This window comes from Anabrus simplex, chromosome 5 (assembly GCF_040414725.1).
Source record: "Anabrus simplex isolate iqAnaSimp1 chromosome 5, ASM4041472v1, whole genome shotgun sequence".
Taxonomy (NCBI): domain Eukaryota; kingdom Metazoa; phylum Arthropoda; class Insecta; order Orthoptera; family Tettigoniidae; genus Anabrus; species Anabrus simplex.
This window is the reverse complement of record NC_090269.1, coordinates 386204878-386222187: the sequence shown is the minus strand read 5'-3', so window position 1 is coordinate 386222187 and position 17310 is coordinate 386204878. Positions and strand designations below refer to the sequence as shown.

The following is a 17310-nucleotide window of genomic DNA, read 5'->3' as shown; positions in this document are numbered from 1 at the left end:
TGGCCAGCGTACTCTCCGGATCTCTCACCAATCGAACACGTGTGGGATCTCATTGGACGCCGTTTGCAAACTCTGCCCCAGCCTCGTACGGACGACCAGCTGTGGCAAATGGTTGACAGAGAATGGAGAACCATCCCTCAGGACACCATCCGCACTCTTATTGACTCTGTACCTCGACGTGTTTCTGCGTGCATCGCCGCTCGCGGTGGTCCTACATCCTACTGAGTCGATGCCGTGCGCATTGTGTAACCTGCATATCGGTTTGAAATAAACATCAATTATTCGTCCGTGCCGTCTCTGTTTTTTCCCCAACTTTCATCCCTTTCGAACCACTCCTTCTTGGTGTTGCATTTGCTCTGTCAGTCAGTGTATTTCTCCGCCGACAGTCTTCTAATTCCGCCAAATTTAGCGGAAAATCCACTAAGTTGGCAACACTTGTCCCCTTGTGTCCAGTTTTCCCACGTCAGTTCGAATAACCAATCCCATCCAAGAAAATATAACGAAGTATGGTATCGTGCCAGATGCTGCGCGCGACCAGTGCTACTTGAAACCGCATAATCTGTATCCGTGCAGGATGGACCAGTATTTACACCCCAACTTTCATCGAATAAGCTAGGCCATCATCCAAGATAAGATAAGCTTAATCAAAACCAGAAAATATTAGAAGTTGGGCCAAAAATTTATAGCACTGCTTACCGGGTAGGGAATGGAAGTGCTCGTTGTTCTATTCAAATAGCGAACTACTGTAACCGCAAACCGTGCTGAACATTTAATTTCGTACACTGAATTAGTCGCTGGGAAACACAGCCTATATAAGTCTTTACGGAGAACAAAGGTTTATAAATAATAATTAATGAGTATTTTCAGCCGCCTCTGTGGTGTAGTGGTTAGCGTGATTAGCTGCCACCCCAGGAGGCCCGGGTTCGATTCCCGGCTCTGCCACGAAATTTGAAAAGTGGTACGAGGGCTGGAACGGGGTTCACTCAGCCTCGGGAGGTCAACTGAGTAGAGGTGGGTTCGATTCCCACCTCAGCCATCCTGGAAGTGGTTTTCCGTGGTTTCCCACTTCTCATCCAGGCGAATGCCGGGATGGTACCTAACTTAAGGCCACGGCCGCTTCCTTCCCTCTTCCTTGCCTATCCCTTCCACTCTTCCCATCCCTCCACAAGGCCCATGTTCAGCATAGCAGGTGAGGCCGCCTGGGCGAGGTACTGGTCATACTCCCCAGTTGTATCCCCCGGCAAGAGTCTGAAGCTCCAGGCCACTGCCCTTGAGGCGGTAGAGGTGGGATCCCTCGCTAAGTCCGAGGGAAAAACCGAACCTGGAGGGTAAACAGATGATGATGATGATGAGTATGTTTCTATGACGAAAGTTTAAGTAATCACACACGAAGATAATATCTAAACCCAACTCAAGAACTCGATAAATCAGTGTAATGTATAATTTTCAATGCAATAAACCGAGACATTCCTTCCCCAGAGAAAAAAATAGAAGGGTCATAAATAACGCAATATCTATTTTAAAGTAAAAACCTTAAAAAAGAAGGGGATGTATACTCAGGTAATTCTACACTGAATACTGAAATAACACAAGTTCAGTTATATTTTTACAAAAATCATTCATTTTACAGTTACCTGATCTATAGGCCTAAGTAAAATCCTTGGAGTTCATCAGGATCAGTCCCTGGATTTTCGGGAAACAGAAATGACAGAGTAGCGTCTTCCTAAATTGGTTATGAAGAACTTTACTCTGAAATATCAGCACTAATTTCAAAGTCACTTGAACCACTCCTATAAGGAGATACTGCCCCTACTTTACGTAACACTCCTGGAGGAAAATTGTACCTTTTACAACACGAAGGAGACGAACTGCTCGAGTAAGTGGTATGTTCCGAGGTGTCAGTGGAGTGATTGTGTGGAATGACCTTAGTTTGAGTGGTGTTTTTAAAAGTAGTAGACCGGGCGAGTTGGCCGTGCGCGTAGAGGCGCGCGGCTGTGAGCTTGCATCCGGGAGATAGTAGGTTCGAATCCCACTATCGGCAGCCCTGAAAATGGTTTTCCGTGGTTTCCCATTTTCACACCAGGCAAATGCTGGGGCTGTACCTTAATTAAGGCCACGGCCGCTTCCTTCCAACTCCTAGGCCTTTCCTATCCCATCGTCGCCATAAGACCTATCTGTGTCGGCGCGACGTAAAGCCCCTAGCAAAAAAAAAAAAGCATTACAGCGAAACAATGAAACAGGCTTCTCTCCGTCGAAGAACTTTGTGTTCGCCTATCAGACTTGAGGCCAGGAAGAAAATTATTGTGCTCCAAGAGACAGACCCGAATATTACATTGAATTATGCATCTGAGGAACGGTTTATCTTTTAAACTGAGGGAATCTTTTACAAAATGCTTTGCAGAGAGAAATCTAATACAAATAATTTTATTTGAAATGCGTCCATGTGAATAAAATAATCCGCTTCCGTAAATAACAGTTTCTTTGAGGTGGAAAATGAATGTGCTTACCTTTCTGCAGAGAGCATTAAATATACACTGTTCTATTTATTCTTGAAGATAAACGAATTTCAATTTGGATCGCATACACTGTACAGTATTATTTTCTTTTTGTGCTAGGTTCCAATTATATGTCAGGCAGGCAGTGTTCCCTACGTAATTTTTCGAAGTGTCGGAGCTCTCCCAGTTTTTCCTTCTGATTAGTGTTATTAGAAAATGGTTGCCCAGTTGTACTTCCTCTTAAATGAGTTACTACCACCACCAGCTAACTGAGTCTTGCATTGTTTCCATTTAGCGTACTTTCCAGGCTCCTAACCTTCATCTTTTCTATGGGAACTCCCTTGGTTAACTCGCGTTATTTTTCGACCCGATAGTATTAGGATGCGAGGTTGAGGAAGAATATAATTGTGACACCTGTCCGAGCCATTACTTTAATTTTCCGAATCCCTTCAGTTTTTGAAGAATAAGACCAGCTAGGTCTATATTTATTTCGCTGTATTTCTTCTTTAATTAATAATCACCACGGCCAGTATATACTGAGTCGAAATCAGGTTTTCAGATTAACAAATTCGGTCAGTAATATTAAAGCATTCTGACTGGGTTAAAAAATGTACAGTTCTAGCTCTTCAGGCAAGCAGTTCAATGTTGAAAACATCCTAGGGATATGAGCTAAAAATTACAATCCTTTTCTTAATCATCGTTATCCGGTCGATTAGATTAGAAGTTTACCGGGCGAGTTGGCCGTGCGCGTAGAGGCGCGCGGCTATGAGCTTGCATCCGGGAGATAGTAGGTTCGAATCCCACTATCGACAGCCCTGAAAATGGTTTTCCGTGGTTTCCCATTTTCACACCAGGCAAATGCCGGGGCTGTACCTTAAATAAAGCCACGGCCGCATCCTTCCACTTCCTGGGCATTTCCTATCCCATCGTCGCCATAAGACCTATCTATGTCGGCGCGACGTAAAGCCCCTAGCAAAAAAAGAGAAAAGATTAGAAGTTTGCCTTTTTCTACCACTACGAGTGCTAATGTAAGTCATTGCATTGTTTCATTTAAGTACCACTACGAACGCTAATGTGAGTCAATGCAGACTTTCACTTCAGCCCTTATAACAACATTCGATGTGGACATTTTCCGAAAAAACAAAAACGCCTGAGGATATTGAACCAAGGAACACTTTACAGGAAGAATTATGTGAATAACTTGATTTGGCTAGGATTTGAATCGATAATAATAATAATAGTAATAATCTATATAGATAAAGTTGGAAGGGGTCCGCTGTCTGTAATTTTGTTTGTTTTGCCAATTTTTCAGATATTTATCCGTTTTAGGTCAACTCAATGCCGAATTGGTGGTTATTATTTTTCGTGTCTGTCTGTTTGTCTGTTTGTTCCACCATCACTGCAGAACGGCTGGATAGATCTCGACCAAACGTCATATTTAGTGTATACATATCCCGGGGAAGGTTTTGATATCATTTTAAAATCTTAGAATAGACTGGGTGTTTATAGGAAAACCCGAACGGTTTTCCTCCATTTTCTCTTATACTATTGTCGTTCTGTAAACGCCGTGCACTGTATGCGAAACGTCTCTTCATTATAAATAAATTTTGTTATGTTCATAATTTACATTATTTTTCAAGTGACGGAGAAAATTACTATTTTCTGCGGGTATCATGCTCTGCATTGAGTGACCGGTAGACGACAACAAACCTACAGGTTACCATGGCAACGTCTCTGACTGCTTGCCATCAGGGAAGTAGCGCACTGCCATTTTCGTCATCACTCCTGTAAATTCGTGGTTGTTCCTTGGGTAGAAAGCAAGAGTGACGTAAATCGGCCATTCTGCGCGGTACTGGTGGAATATCGTTGGAGGTTACAACCGTCCTCGAATAGCTTAAGTAATAACACCATTAGTCATCTTCTTATCGGTTTACCTAAGAATGCCTGTGCCTAAATTTTTCCTCTGTTACCGCTTTCTTATATCCTTAACTCATATCACCATAATTTATTGAGCGGCATTTGATTTTCCAATACATCCACATGATATTTACATATTATTGTCCTATCCGGCTGTCCTCAGTTATTAACCTATTTTCTGTTAATTTCAGCTTTCTTAACTGTACGATTTTATTACTCCGTAATATGCGAATGCTAATCCCGAACCCTGGACGCTCTTTTCTTTGAGGAAATATTCTAAGCTATTCAGATGTATAACTTTTGGCCCCGGGAGATATCGGAATATGGGTGCAATTTTAACGACGGTGCAGACGTTAGTTTCGGGATAATTCGTGGCTAAACGGTAAGTCGTATTGCAAAACAGAAATCACAATCGTCTTTCATTTTGGTGGGGGGAGGGGGTCCTTTGACTTTTTGTCGTATTTCTATCCCTTATACTTTAAATAGAGCTGTAGTGTTCCATTTCAAGTTAATTTTGTGATTTTTACACGTATAAGTTATCGTTTGACATACTTGTAGGAAAGATGCAATCACGACATCGGGCACGCACATTGACATGACCAGTGGCCATATGTTCGCCAAATGTTACGATTCCAGTATCACATGGGTATCAAAAATATAAATTAGTATGTGAAAACTGTACTAAATTTCACCCCATTCAATGACTAACCTATTCTAACCCATAAATATAGGAGATAAGAGAAAATGTCATACGATCAACCATGTAGAACACTGAACGAAGCGTCGCATGGTGAAGATCGTTTGTAGATGCAATTTAGTATAATCTTACTCACTGCCTTTACAGTAATTTACGGAAAAATCCGTATACAATGTAGAATACCGTAGCGAAGCACAGGTACATTTGCTAATAATAATAATAATAATAATAATAATAATAATAATAATAATAATAATAATAATAATAATAATGTTATTGACTTTACGACACACTAACTACTTTTACAGTTCTCCGAGACGCCGAGGTGCCTTAATTTTGAACCGCAGGAGTTCTTTTACGTGCCAGTAAATCTGCGAACACGAGGCTGACGTATTTGAGGACCTTTAAATACCACTGGACCGAGCCAGGATCGAACCTGCGAAGTTGGGGTCAGAAGGCAAGCACCTCATCGTCTGTGCCACTCATGCCGGCTTGGATCAAAAAGAAAACGAGTAAAGAAACAAGCGTTTTTAGGCTGAATTTTACGGAACTGCACTCACGCCGGAAGTGATTTTCAAAACGTGTTTCTTCTAGTTTGATAGAACAATCCAAAACTCAAAATTTGAAAGCTTTCCAGGCCGTTTAGCCCTTCAATTTTCGGCACAATTGAGGAAATTGCTTAAATTTACGTTTTTCATAGTATGGGTACCTCTTCTTAGTCTGCTAAGATTGTTTCAACATTAAAATACATAAACAAACTTTTTAGAAACGTGTGAAATGTGTCTTAAAACCACCACTTTTGTCTTAATCCTTTGTTTGATAGTTATAAATAATAGTTATAGCAGTCAGGGGCTTCCTGGCCGAGGCGGTAAAGGCGTGCTTGGTTCGCCCGGAAGGACGTGGGTTCGAATCCCCGTCAGGAAGTCGTAAAATTTAAGAAAAGAGATTTCCACTTCTGCAGGTGCATATGGCCCTGAGGTTCACTCAGCCTACACCAAAAATGAGTACCAGGTTAATTCCTGGGGGCAAAGGTGGCCGAGCGTATAGCTAACCACTCTACCCCACCACGTGCCGAGGTTAACAATGGTGGAAGCCTTTACCCTCCACTCCTCCAAGGGCCTTCATGGCCTGTGCGGAGGTGACTGCTTTGCTTTGCAGTTATAACAGTCATCTTCCTGGAAACCAGAACTGAAAATTGCGCATTTGCCATGAGTGAAACGTTGAGACAGTGTTCTTTGTTCAGAGGTGGAGGGAATATTTTGAACATCTTCTTAAAGTGAAAGGAAATCTTCCTGGTGGTGTCGCGAACAACCAAGCTCATGAGTAGGAGGAAAATGATGTTGGTGAAATAACGCTTAAGGAAGTGGAAAGGATGGTAAATAAACTCCATTGTCATGAAGCAGTAGGAATAGATGAAATTAGACCTGAAATGATGAAGTATAGTGGGAAAGCAGGAATGAAATGGCTTCATAGAGTAGTAAAATTAGCATGGAGTGTTGGTAAGGTACCTTTAGATTGGACAAAAGCAATAATTGCACCTATCTATAAGCAAGTCAACAGGAAGAATTGCAACAACTATCGAGGTATCTCATTGATTAGTATACCAGGTAAAGTATTCACTGGAATCTTGGAACGGAGAGTGCGGTCAGTGGTTGAGAGGAAGCTGGATGAGAACCATTGTGATACGAGAGGAATAGAAATTTGTGTTTATGTTTCGTAGATCTAGAGAAAGCATATGGCAGGTTGGCGAGGGAAAATATGTTTGCCGTATTGGGGGACCACGGAATAAAAGGTAGATTATTTATGTTAACAATTGGGCTTCAGTGAGAATTGATAGTAGAATGAGTTCTTGGTTCAGGGTACTTACAGCTGTTATACAAGGCTGTAATCATTTACCTTTGTTGTTCGTAGTTTACATGGATCATCCGCTGAAAGATACAATGTGGCAGGGAGGGACTCAGTTAGGTGGAAATATAGTAAGCAGTCTGACTTATTCTGACTACTTGGTATTAATGGCAGATTGTGCCGAAAGCCTGCAGTCTAATTTCCTGGCACATTGAAATAGGTGTAATGAGTATGTTAAAAAAATAGCCTTTCTAAAACTGAATTGATGCCGTTAGGTGAGAAATCCAAGAGAATTGAATGTCAGATTGGTGGTATAAAGCTGGAACAGGTAGATAAATTCAAGTATTTAGGATGTGTAAGCAGGGCAACAGGAAATAGACCGCAAATCGCACGACATATGCACCTACCAACCTTACGCGTTCGCTCTGTATAGGAAAGGAGTGTTCCCTGCTTTGACTAGCGGCGTAACCGCAAGGTAAACACAGCCAGTGCCTGCGCCCCATATTCCCTCAGTCGTGTATGCCCTGTTATAGTGTGCGGAGTGTAGTCTCGTAGTGAACGTGACAACGTAATGGCATAACAACGCCATTTGGACCCAGTTTTGCACGGTAGAATACCCAACCGCCTGGAAGCAGGCCAGACACAGGCCGAAGTCGCCGTATCCTTGAATGTGCCACAAAGTGTCATTTCCAGGCTTTGGAGACGATTTAGAGGCACAGGAGATGTTAGTCGTAGGCCAGTACCAGGTCGACCAAGGGTAACCACCTCACAGCAGGACCGTTATCTGGCCTTAACCGCCCGACGAAATCGGAGTGCACCTGCAAGACAATTGATGGCGGAGCTTGCAGCCGTCTCAGGGGTTACCGTTTCCCGGCAATCTATGTACCGGAAGCTCAGAACAGCAGGGCTGTTTGCTCGACGTCCTGCAGTGTGCGTTCCGCTCTCTCCAGCACAGAGAAGGGCCCGTTTACTGTGGAGCCGTCAACATCTAAACTGGACCATGAATTAATGGAGGCATGTGCCCTTCACAGATGAATCCCGCTTCAGTTTGCAGAACGATTCCCGTCACACATTAATCTGGAGAGAACCGGGTAGCCAATACAACCATAGGAACATCGTGGAACGGGACCAGTATGATGGTGGTGGTGGTGGTGGCTTCATGGCTTGGGGCCGCATCATGTTGAATGGCCTTACGGACCTGCACATCTTCATGCGTGGTCCGAACGACACAGTTAACGCTCGGAGATACAGGGATGAGGTACTACGACCACATGTTAGACTCTTCAGAGGTGCGCTTGATCCAGACTTCCTCTTAATGGACGATAATGCCCGACCGCACCGCTTGCTCTGGTGGATGAAATTCTGGCTGGGCAAGACATTCATCGCATGGACTGGCCAGTGAGGTCTGCGGATCTGAATCTATAGAACATGCCTAGGATGCAATGGGGAGGTGAATTGCATCCCTTCAGCCTCCACCAAGGACCCTCCAAGACCTTCGCATTGCCCTTTCTGAGTAATGGGATCGACTGCCAAAAGAGCTCTTGCGCCATCCGACAGACAGCATGCCACGTCGCTGCGAAGCATGTGTGGCCGTTAAGTGTAACCATTCTCCCTATTAACAGCATATTTTGTTGTGGAAAACATTGCCAAGTTTTGTTAGTTGTTGTCAAAGGTGTACGTTAGCAATCAGAACCTCTCTGACACTTTTTTCTTTTGGACACGTTGTCTGAAATATGGTGTATGAGTCAGCTTCCGTTCGTTCAGCAATCTGTCTGACATTCCTATCAGGCATTATGGCCTCGTTTAGCGATTATGCTTTAACTTTTGGACACTAGTGTAGTAAGTGAGATTAAATCAAGGTGCAGTAAAGCTAATACAGTGAGCTCGCAGTTCCGATCAACAATATTCTGTATGAAGGAAGTCAGCTCGCGTACGAAACCATATTTACATCGGTTTATTTTCAGAGCAACTTTGATGTACGGGAGCAAAGAATGGGTGGACTCAGGATATCTTATTCGTAAGTTAGAAGTAACAGACTTGAAAGTAGCGAGAATGTTTGCTGGTACAAACAGGTGGGAACAATGACAGGAGGGTACTCGGAATGAGGAGATAAAGGCTAAGTTAGGAATGAACTCGATGTGTGAGGCTGTACGTATAAACCGGCTTCGGTGGTGGGATCATGTGAGGCGAATGGAGGGGGATAGGTTACCAAGGATGATAATGGACTCTGTTATGGAGGGTAAGAAATGTAGAGGGAGACCAAGGCGACGATGGTTAGACTCAGTTTCTAACGATTTAAAGATAAGAGGTATAGAACTAAATGAGGCCACAGCACTAGTTGCAAATAAAGGATTGTGGAGACGTTTAGTAAATTCACAGAGGCTTGTAGACTGAACGCTGAAAGGCATAACGGTCTATAATGATTATGTATGTATTCAAAACGTCGGCAACCTCTACACGATGTGCATTCGAGTGCACGTAATCTTGCCGATATAGAAACTGTGGTGTTTGATGATGATATATGTCGCAATGCTTTTGTGACACTCAAGGCCAGGCCCTTACGGGGTTCTGCTGTTTCTCTTGTGGGGATTGGTGGCCTTCCCTTCCCCTTGGTACACAGATTCTAATGAGCTATATGATCAAGTTATAACAATTTGATAGGCTGGAACCCTTAATCAATATACACAATTAATCGCATCTTCGTTTAATTTTATGCCCAGTGGTTTACTAGAAATGAGTTAAGAACTTATAATTCAATCCCTTCCATGTAGTGCACAGTATTGCGTCTGTTTCTCATTGGAATGAAACCGCTTAAATATCGCGCTGTAAAATTAAGCATATAATTTTCAATAATTTTGTTATTATGTAAAAACCAAAACAAAACCCCATGGTGTAACAGCCCCGAAGGCCCATGGTGTATCAAGCGACCGCTGCTCAGCCCGAAGGTCTGCAGATTATGAGGTGTCGTGTTGTCAGCACGACAAATCCCCTCGGCCGTTATTCTTGGCTTCCCATACCGGGGCCGCCAACTCACCGTCAGACAGCTCTTCAGTTTAATCACGTAGGCTGAATGGACCTCGAACCAGCCTTCAGATCCAGGTAAAATCCCTGACCTGGCCCGGAATCGAACCTGCGGTCTCCGGGTAAGAGGCAGGCACGCTACCTCTACACCGCGCAGATGGCCTTGTTAGTATATAAGTAAAATTAAATTACGTTTTAATGCAGTTATAGCTGTTTGTCAGGAATTGTTTGCTGTCTACGAAATGGCAATAGAACTAATAATCTTCTTCATCTGCTTACCCTCCAGGGTCGGTTTTTTCCTCTGACTCAGTGAGGGATCCCGCCTCTACCGCCTCAAAGGCAGTGTTCTGGAGTTTCGGACCCTGGTTCGGGGATACAACCGGGGAGGATGACCTGTACCTCGCCCAGGCGGCCTCACCTGCTATGCTGAACAGGAGCCTTGTGGGGGTATCGGAAGATTGGAAGGGGTAGACAAGGAAGAGAAAAGGAAGTGGCCGTGGCCTTAAGTTAGGTACCATCCCGGCATTTGCCTGGAGGGGAAGTGGGAAACCACGGAAAACCACTTCCAGGATGGCTGTGGAGGGAATCGAACCCCCCTCTGCTCAGCTGACCTCCCGAGGCTGAGTGGACCCCGTTCCAGCCCTCGTACCACTATTCAAATTTCGTGGCAGAGCCGGGAATCAAACCCGTGCCTCCGGGGGTGGCAGATAATCACACTAACCACTAAACCACAGAGGCGGACAATAGAACTAATATAACACCTCATGATTAGTCAATTTTACGGGAATAAAGTATATATTACTAATATGAGTATAGAACCCGCCAGTGATACGGTTATACTAGTCTAGTCGTGTGGCTGTTTATGCATGTGTGTCATTGAGTCCCTACTGGTGGTGATTACTGTTCCACAGCCTGGTGCTGACACACTTTACAAGGCAGTGCGTTTCAACAAATCATTTTCACTGTTTCATTGTCCGACTCCATGGCTAAATCGTTAGCGTGCTGGCCTTTGGTCACGGGGGTTCCGGGTTCGATTCCCTAAGTCCTCGGATACATCCTGGCACTAAAAAAACCATACACCATTTCATTTCAATTTTACTGCTTCATTACTCCTCACCTTAAGCTGACTTTTATTCATATGTCAGTGTTCGTGTGCAGGGATTGACTTCAAACCAATACGACACCCGCCCATCAAAGGGTTGGTGTGGCCAACAAATCATCACTGAAGAAATTAAAATGAAACGCCATATTTCCCTTTCGGAAAATCAACTGATCATAACTATCTCGGCCATCTATGAACGGCTGCTAATGTCACATGACCGCCAGCTATAAAACAGAGCCTTCACGGTTGCTAGGTTACACTTCCGTCACATATTTTGTTACTACACCATTTCGTTACACAAATTTTCCGATTACTCAGCTAGTAAACTCGTGTCCTCATCCCGAGGTGGTGCAGCTCTTTTCTTTTCAGGCACACCCCCAATGGAGGTGAGCTGCATGTACCAGTTCAACCACATACCAGCCCTCCTGCCATTCTTAAATTTCTGGCAGTACCCGGGCCCCTGAGGACGGCAGACGCTACACAGGCGGACGATTACTCAGCTGTAACAAGGGAAGAGCGTAAACCGGGGAATCATGGATCTTACGTAAATTTTGTACACACGTTAAATGAGCTAAGAATAACACAACGCCCAAAACATTTCTTTCGAAATTGAATTGATGCGACCTACAATATGCGTTAAATTTCGCACGTTTGAATATGCGTACTTGGCTACGAGGACTAGGTTCTCTCGTCGAGGGACCGCGCTACTCATCTTCTTTTCTATCCGTTAGTAATTGTGTAGCATGTCGTGAAAATGATGTAGCGGCTTTAAGAGAAAGAATTTAATTCCCGCATTGATTGTGGACCAATAAAGGCAATAGAATAAGATTGTTATAATTAGGGCCCGGATGTTTATGACCTAAAAATGTTAGAAATATGCAAGCATTTATGACATAAAATGTACAAAATTATATCAATAAATACGATTATAAATTTTTTGGTCACATTTTCGAAATTAAAAAAAAAAACCTTGCAGCTGTTTAAATTAACATTGTATTGAAAATATACTTTTAAAAGATAGAAATCCACTAGTAATAAATAAGTAATAATAATAATTTTATTATTAGATTTCGAATTTCACTAATTACTCATTCAAGAGCTAACTTTCGACTCTGCACAGAATTAAATAAATATCACACTTTGATGGGCGATAAGAAAGAATTGCAATAGAAAATTACAAATATTTTAAAGTTATCAAATAGGAACGATCTTCTATTTTCAGGCAACATTGACTTGTAACGAAAAAACCCGCTCAGGATGTTATTGGGCCATATTTGAAATAAGTCAGATCATTAGAGTTCAATTGAGGCTCACTACCTGTTACTCTATACGCATCTGTCTCTTTCTATACAGCTTACCCTCCTAATACACATAAATAAATATTTGAAACAAAAATAATTTTGAAAAATTACAGATAATAATTACAAATGTAAAAATATCCATCTTTGAGACGACTGAAGAAAGGTATTAAAAATGGAATAAATATGACCATAATAAAAATTATCGGAAAGAGACAAAGAAGGTTAAATGAGCCAAAATATGACTTTATATGACCCGTGAAAATTGCATACTTTTATTCACCTTAGATAAAATCATACTTAACTTGCTTTTTCCGCGGAGATAATATAAGGCAGGGCCTCTCAAACGCCCAAAATCTCGCACGTGCATACAGCGGCGTAGAGTTCCTGTGCACAGGGCATCGGTCCCGCTCGGCTCGGCTCGGACCAACGGTTCGTCTCTGGGCTACTCGGCTAAGCTTGACTCAACTCGGCTCAACTCAGCTCGGATTTGGAGCGCTACGGAGCAAGTGATGAAGAGGGAGACAGGGGGAGCGAGGGAGACAGGCGTGGGGAAAGAGAGAGACAGCGCTACTGCTCCAAATTGAGGAGTCGGGGTCTGCATTCTGGTCAACTGAGCGAAGTCATCTTTTGCACCGTGCACAGTGCATGCACCCTGAGAGGCCCTGATATAAGGGAATACAATATGAAATGTCATAAACATCCGGGACGTAGTTACAATGAAAAAGGATAATCAGTATAACAAGGGATGTTACACATGAAAGCAAGTTACTCCTTGTAGCTTCTGCAATATGCTCTACATCAACCACATGTAACGAAGCGAGGATTCGGGCTTTATATGACATGTTCTATATTTTTCTTCCAACGCAAAAATAACTTTGCCTGTGTTGATTACCATTATACAAACAACCACTTGTCCCATACAAATGACTATAAGCGTATGTCAGTGTGGCCTCAAATCATTTGTGGGGCAGTGCAAATTGTGGGTAGGGTATTGAGTAGTGGCCTGCGTAATCGAGCGCGTTAATTCAAACATATGAATTTCAACGCTTTCTGTAGGTCGCACGAGTTAATTTTCGGAATAAGTATTTTGGCCATTGTGTTATTCTTGGTTCATTGAACGTGCGTGCAAAATTTGCGATTCCTCGGTACGCGCCCTTCCCTTGTAATCCTTATTTATATCAATACCGTCGCGTCGGCCTCTCACCGCTGGGTTCCGTGGTTCAAATTCCGGTAATCCATGTGAGATTTGTGCTGGACAAAGCAGAGGCGGGACAGGTTTTCCTCCGGGTACTCCGTTTTTCCCTGTCGTCTTTCATTGCAGAAACCCTCTCCAATATCATTTCATTCCATCTATCGGTCATTAATCATTGCCCCAGAGGAGTGCGACAGGCTTCGGCAGCCGGCACAATTCATATCCTCGCTTCATTCAGTCCATCCCTGATCCGGCCAATGACTGGAAAACAGGTTGTAGGTTTTTATTTCACCATGTACCTGGCAATGCTCTTCCCAACCATCATTTTCCGTAAGACTGGTCACGCCTCACAGCCACATCAGCCACATATGGATATGCAGTCTTCCAGTACAATATTCGTTGCGTTCATTTTCCTATGCTTATGTATAAAGGAAATTGAACCTTAAATGCATTATAATGTAGAAATGCGTAAATACATCATGCAAACATACATTCCTACAGTATGGTGATATTCATTTTTATTACACATACGCATAGGAAAATGAACACAACGAAAGATGTTCTGATGGACTAATAATAATGTTATTTGCATTACGTCTCACTAACTATTACGGTTTTCGGAGACGCCAAGGTGCCGGAATTTTGTCCTGCAAGAGTTCTTTTACGTGCCAGTAAATCTACCAACACGAGGCTGACGAATTTGAGTACCGGACTGAGCCAGGATCGCACCTGCCAAGTTGGTGTCAGAAGGCCAACGCCTCAACCGCCTGAACCACTCAGCCCAGCTCTGATGGACTGAATATACATATGTAGCTGGGAGGCATGATCATTCGCAAGGAAAATAATGGATAGGAAGAACATTATTAGATACGCGGTATTGTTTTTTCAGCGACGAAATATTAAGGAGGTTCTGCCAACATTCTGTAAGACGATGATTCTTGCTCTCGATAGTATACAGAACGACATGAGTATATAAGACGACATGATTGATCCCAGATCGAGAAGGTTTAATAGCCTGAGCAAGTTCCAGCTCTAAGATACACATCTCAATGTCTCTAAGGTACACATCTCAGTGTTTATATTTTTAAGAGAGGAGAGGATGCTCTCTAGCCAGACTGAAGTGGTGTGCTGCTGGGAGGGTCAGATTGTAATAGACTGGATTTTGTTCCCTATTTACATTAATGAATAGTTACGGTTCAATTTTACGTCCAATAAATACCGGGTGGGCTAAATAAAACTAACCCAGAAAATATTTATAAGACTGACGCGGAATTGACCCTCGTTAATGAACAAGAAAGCTGCCCATCACAGGAAATGCTGGAAACCTTGATTTCGATGCACCGATCGGTTGCTGTTACATGTCTGCGCGTGCGCATTTCCCGCATGCTCTGTCCCGAGTACGTCGCTGTGTCATTACGTGTTCATTGTCGAGTGTTATGCGAAGCACGATTCGTGGAAAACCTGCGTGGAACTGTTTTCACAGGAGCTGAAGACTGGTAGTATTTTGACAAATCCACCAGCAAGGTCTGCAATGCAAAACTCAGTGGCATAATGGCGAAAAACGGGTTCTGTAGTGAGTAAAAGCTGCAACTATCCGTAAAGAGTTCGAACACTTGAAAATATTGCTCGAGAGAAGGGAAGCCTGCAACGAAATCCGATGATATCTCAACGATATTTACCTCCACAAATGGGAAATAAGAGATAGTCGTGTCGAAACATTATCAGAAAGGACCTGCACCTGTAACCTTACAAATCATTCAACTGGCCACCTCGATCACCTGATCTCTCTCTTGCTGTGATTTTTATCAGTGGGGCAAATTAAAGGGTCGGGTATACTCCAGTAATCCTCACACACTGGAAGGATATTGACAACGCTGATATCCCTCAGTCAGAGCAGCTACGCGTGTCTCAGAGTTTGATAAATCGAGCACAGTGCTGTATCGATGTCAACGGTGAGCATTTCCAGCATCTTCTGCGTTGTTCATTAACAAGGGTCAATCCTGCGTCAGTTCTCTTATAAATATCTACCGAGTCAGTTTTAATTGCCTACCCTGTACAAACAGGTATGTGGAAGAACAACTGCCTTTGACGCCTGGCTTTATATCAGATGTACCTTTCACATGCAACACGATATTTAGATCAGACTCTTCTAACCTTTCCTGGTAAGATCTACTGAGAAATGAGTTATCTAGAAGTCGTTCGGCTTCAGTAACGTAGAAAAATGTTATTGTAATATGAATACATGTACAGGAGTTACCATACTGTAATAGACCTGATGTTCTATTTTCCTATTTTTGATCTTGAATATATGCTCACTAAAGACCTACCCACACAAATGTAGTATTTTCAGAACCTTACACTGGACATTTTACCTACCATGCAAGCGCACTCGTTAGTTGGCGATGTTATTTAAAATGAAGGCAGAAACAAAGGAACTGAATGCCTTATGAACAAAAGGGGCAGAGCATGCGCGTTGCTTGAAGGCTCGGCCCGTCTCCACTGCAGCAAGACAGGGCCATGTTTAGTGACAAGACGAGCGTGCTGTTAGTTTTACGTTGTTTCCAGCTGCCAAGAGCTGAACAAGAGGTGTTCTTACCCTGGCGGCGATAGAGGTGGTGGGCTTCTCCAGGAGGTCCCACAGGAATTTCTGGTACTGCGAACACTTGCCTTCCCCAAACTCTTCTTCCTCGCGTTGTCGCAGGGACTCCGCCTCCTTGCGCATCTCTTCGTGCACATGCTCTTTACGCTGATGGTACTTGTGTTGGCAACACGACTCTAGGTACAACTCGTCCACCCCCCAGTACTCGAGGTCGTCACTGAACGCGAGAACGCACATCTCGTCCACCAGGTGAAGCTTGCCCGTCCGGTAGAAGTTGAGGATCGAGCTGAAAGATTTAGGGTGGCGGTCAAAGAAATACTCGTTGTCGATGAGCGAGTAGTCGTCGCACAGTTCGGTGATGGCCTCGTGCGTGTTGCAGTCCCGCAGTCGGCCGAGGCGAGTGTGGGGTAGCCTCTCGAGCGTCCGCCACAGCACCTCGTGTTTCACTCCCCCCACGTTGATACAGACGCGTCGGTTCAGCGCCTTGGAGCGCATGATCATGAAGGGCTCGGGGGGCAGCGAGGACATGGAACGAGAGTGGGCCCGCTGCAGTGGCGGCGGCGAGGACAGCGGGAAGGGCGCATAGTGCACTTCCTTGTTGCTGCCCCCGATGTCGCCGATGTCCCGGCGAACGCCCACCCCATCCCCGTCTCGGTCGCCCACCATGGAGGGCGGCTGCTGCTGGAGGGTGCTAGCACGAGCGCGGCCTCATCCCCCTCCAGTTCGCTGCCGCATCCTGATCTGCAACACAAGAAAAAGAGAATCGAACTTAGTACTGTGTCGCTGTGATTATATACTGCTAATTTTTACATATAACACTGTATTTTTGAATTATTCTCGTACAGATGATAGATACGTGTATGGTTTATTTTAACTGGCAAAAATGAGGGACCCGTGTCCCTGGCTTACAATTAAACAGTGAATACATAAACTAAAATCTATATATTAAAAGAGTTTACTAAAAGGAGCTTTGGCAAATCCGGCCATTAGCATTAGTTCTACTGGACCGATCTGGTTCATTTTCTTTATTCTCTCCGGAAGTACCTGCCGGTGAATCATAAGACATTGATAGATCTGCAAGTTTAGCCAAATTTGATTAATAATAAAATAAAGTCATTAAATTATCACTCCAATAATCGAA

General features: G+C 43.6%; 1 protein-coding gene across 1 annotated transcript in view; it reads right to left on the bottom strand.

The window, feature by feature from the left end:
* Shab (Shaker cognate b) overlaps nucleotides 1-16835 on the bottom strand; it is a 260638-nt gene extending 243803 nt beyond the window's left edge. The window contains exon 1 of the mRNA XM_067148672.2: nucleotides 16167-16835. Within this exon, the coding sequence (XP_067004773.2) occupies nucleotides 16167-16835 (669 nt within the window). The remainder of the gene's footprint in view (nucleotides 1-16166) is intronic.
* Between the last annotated feature and the right edge of the window lie 475 nt (nucleotides 16836-17310).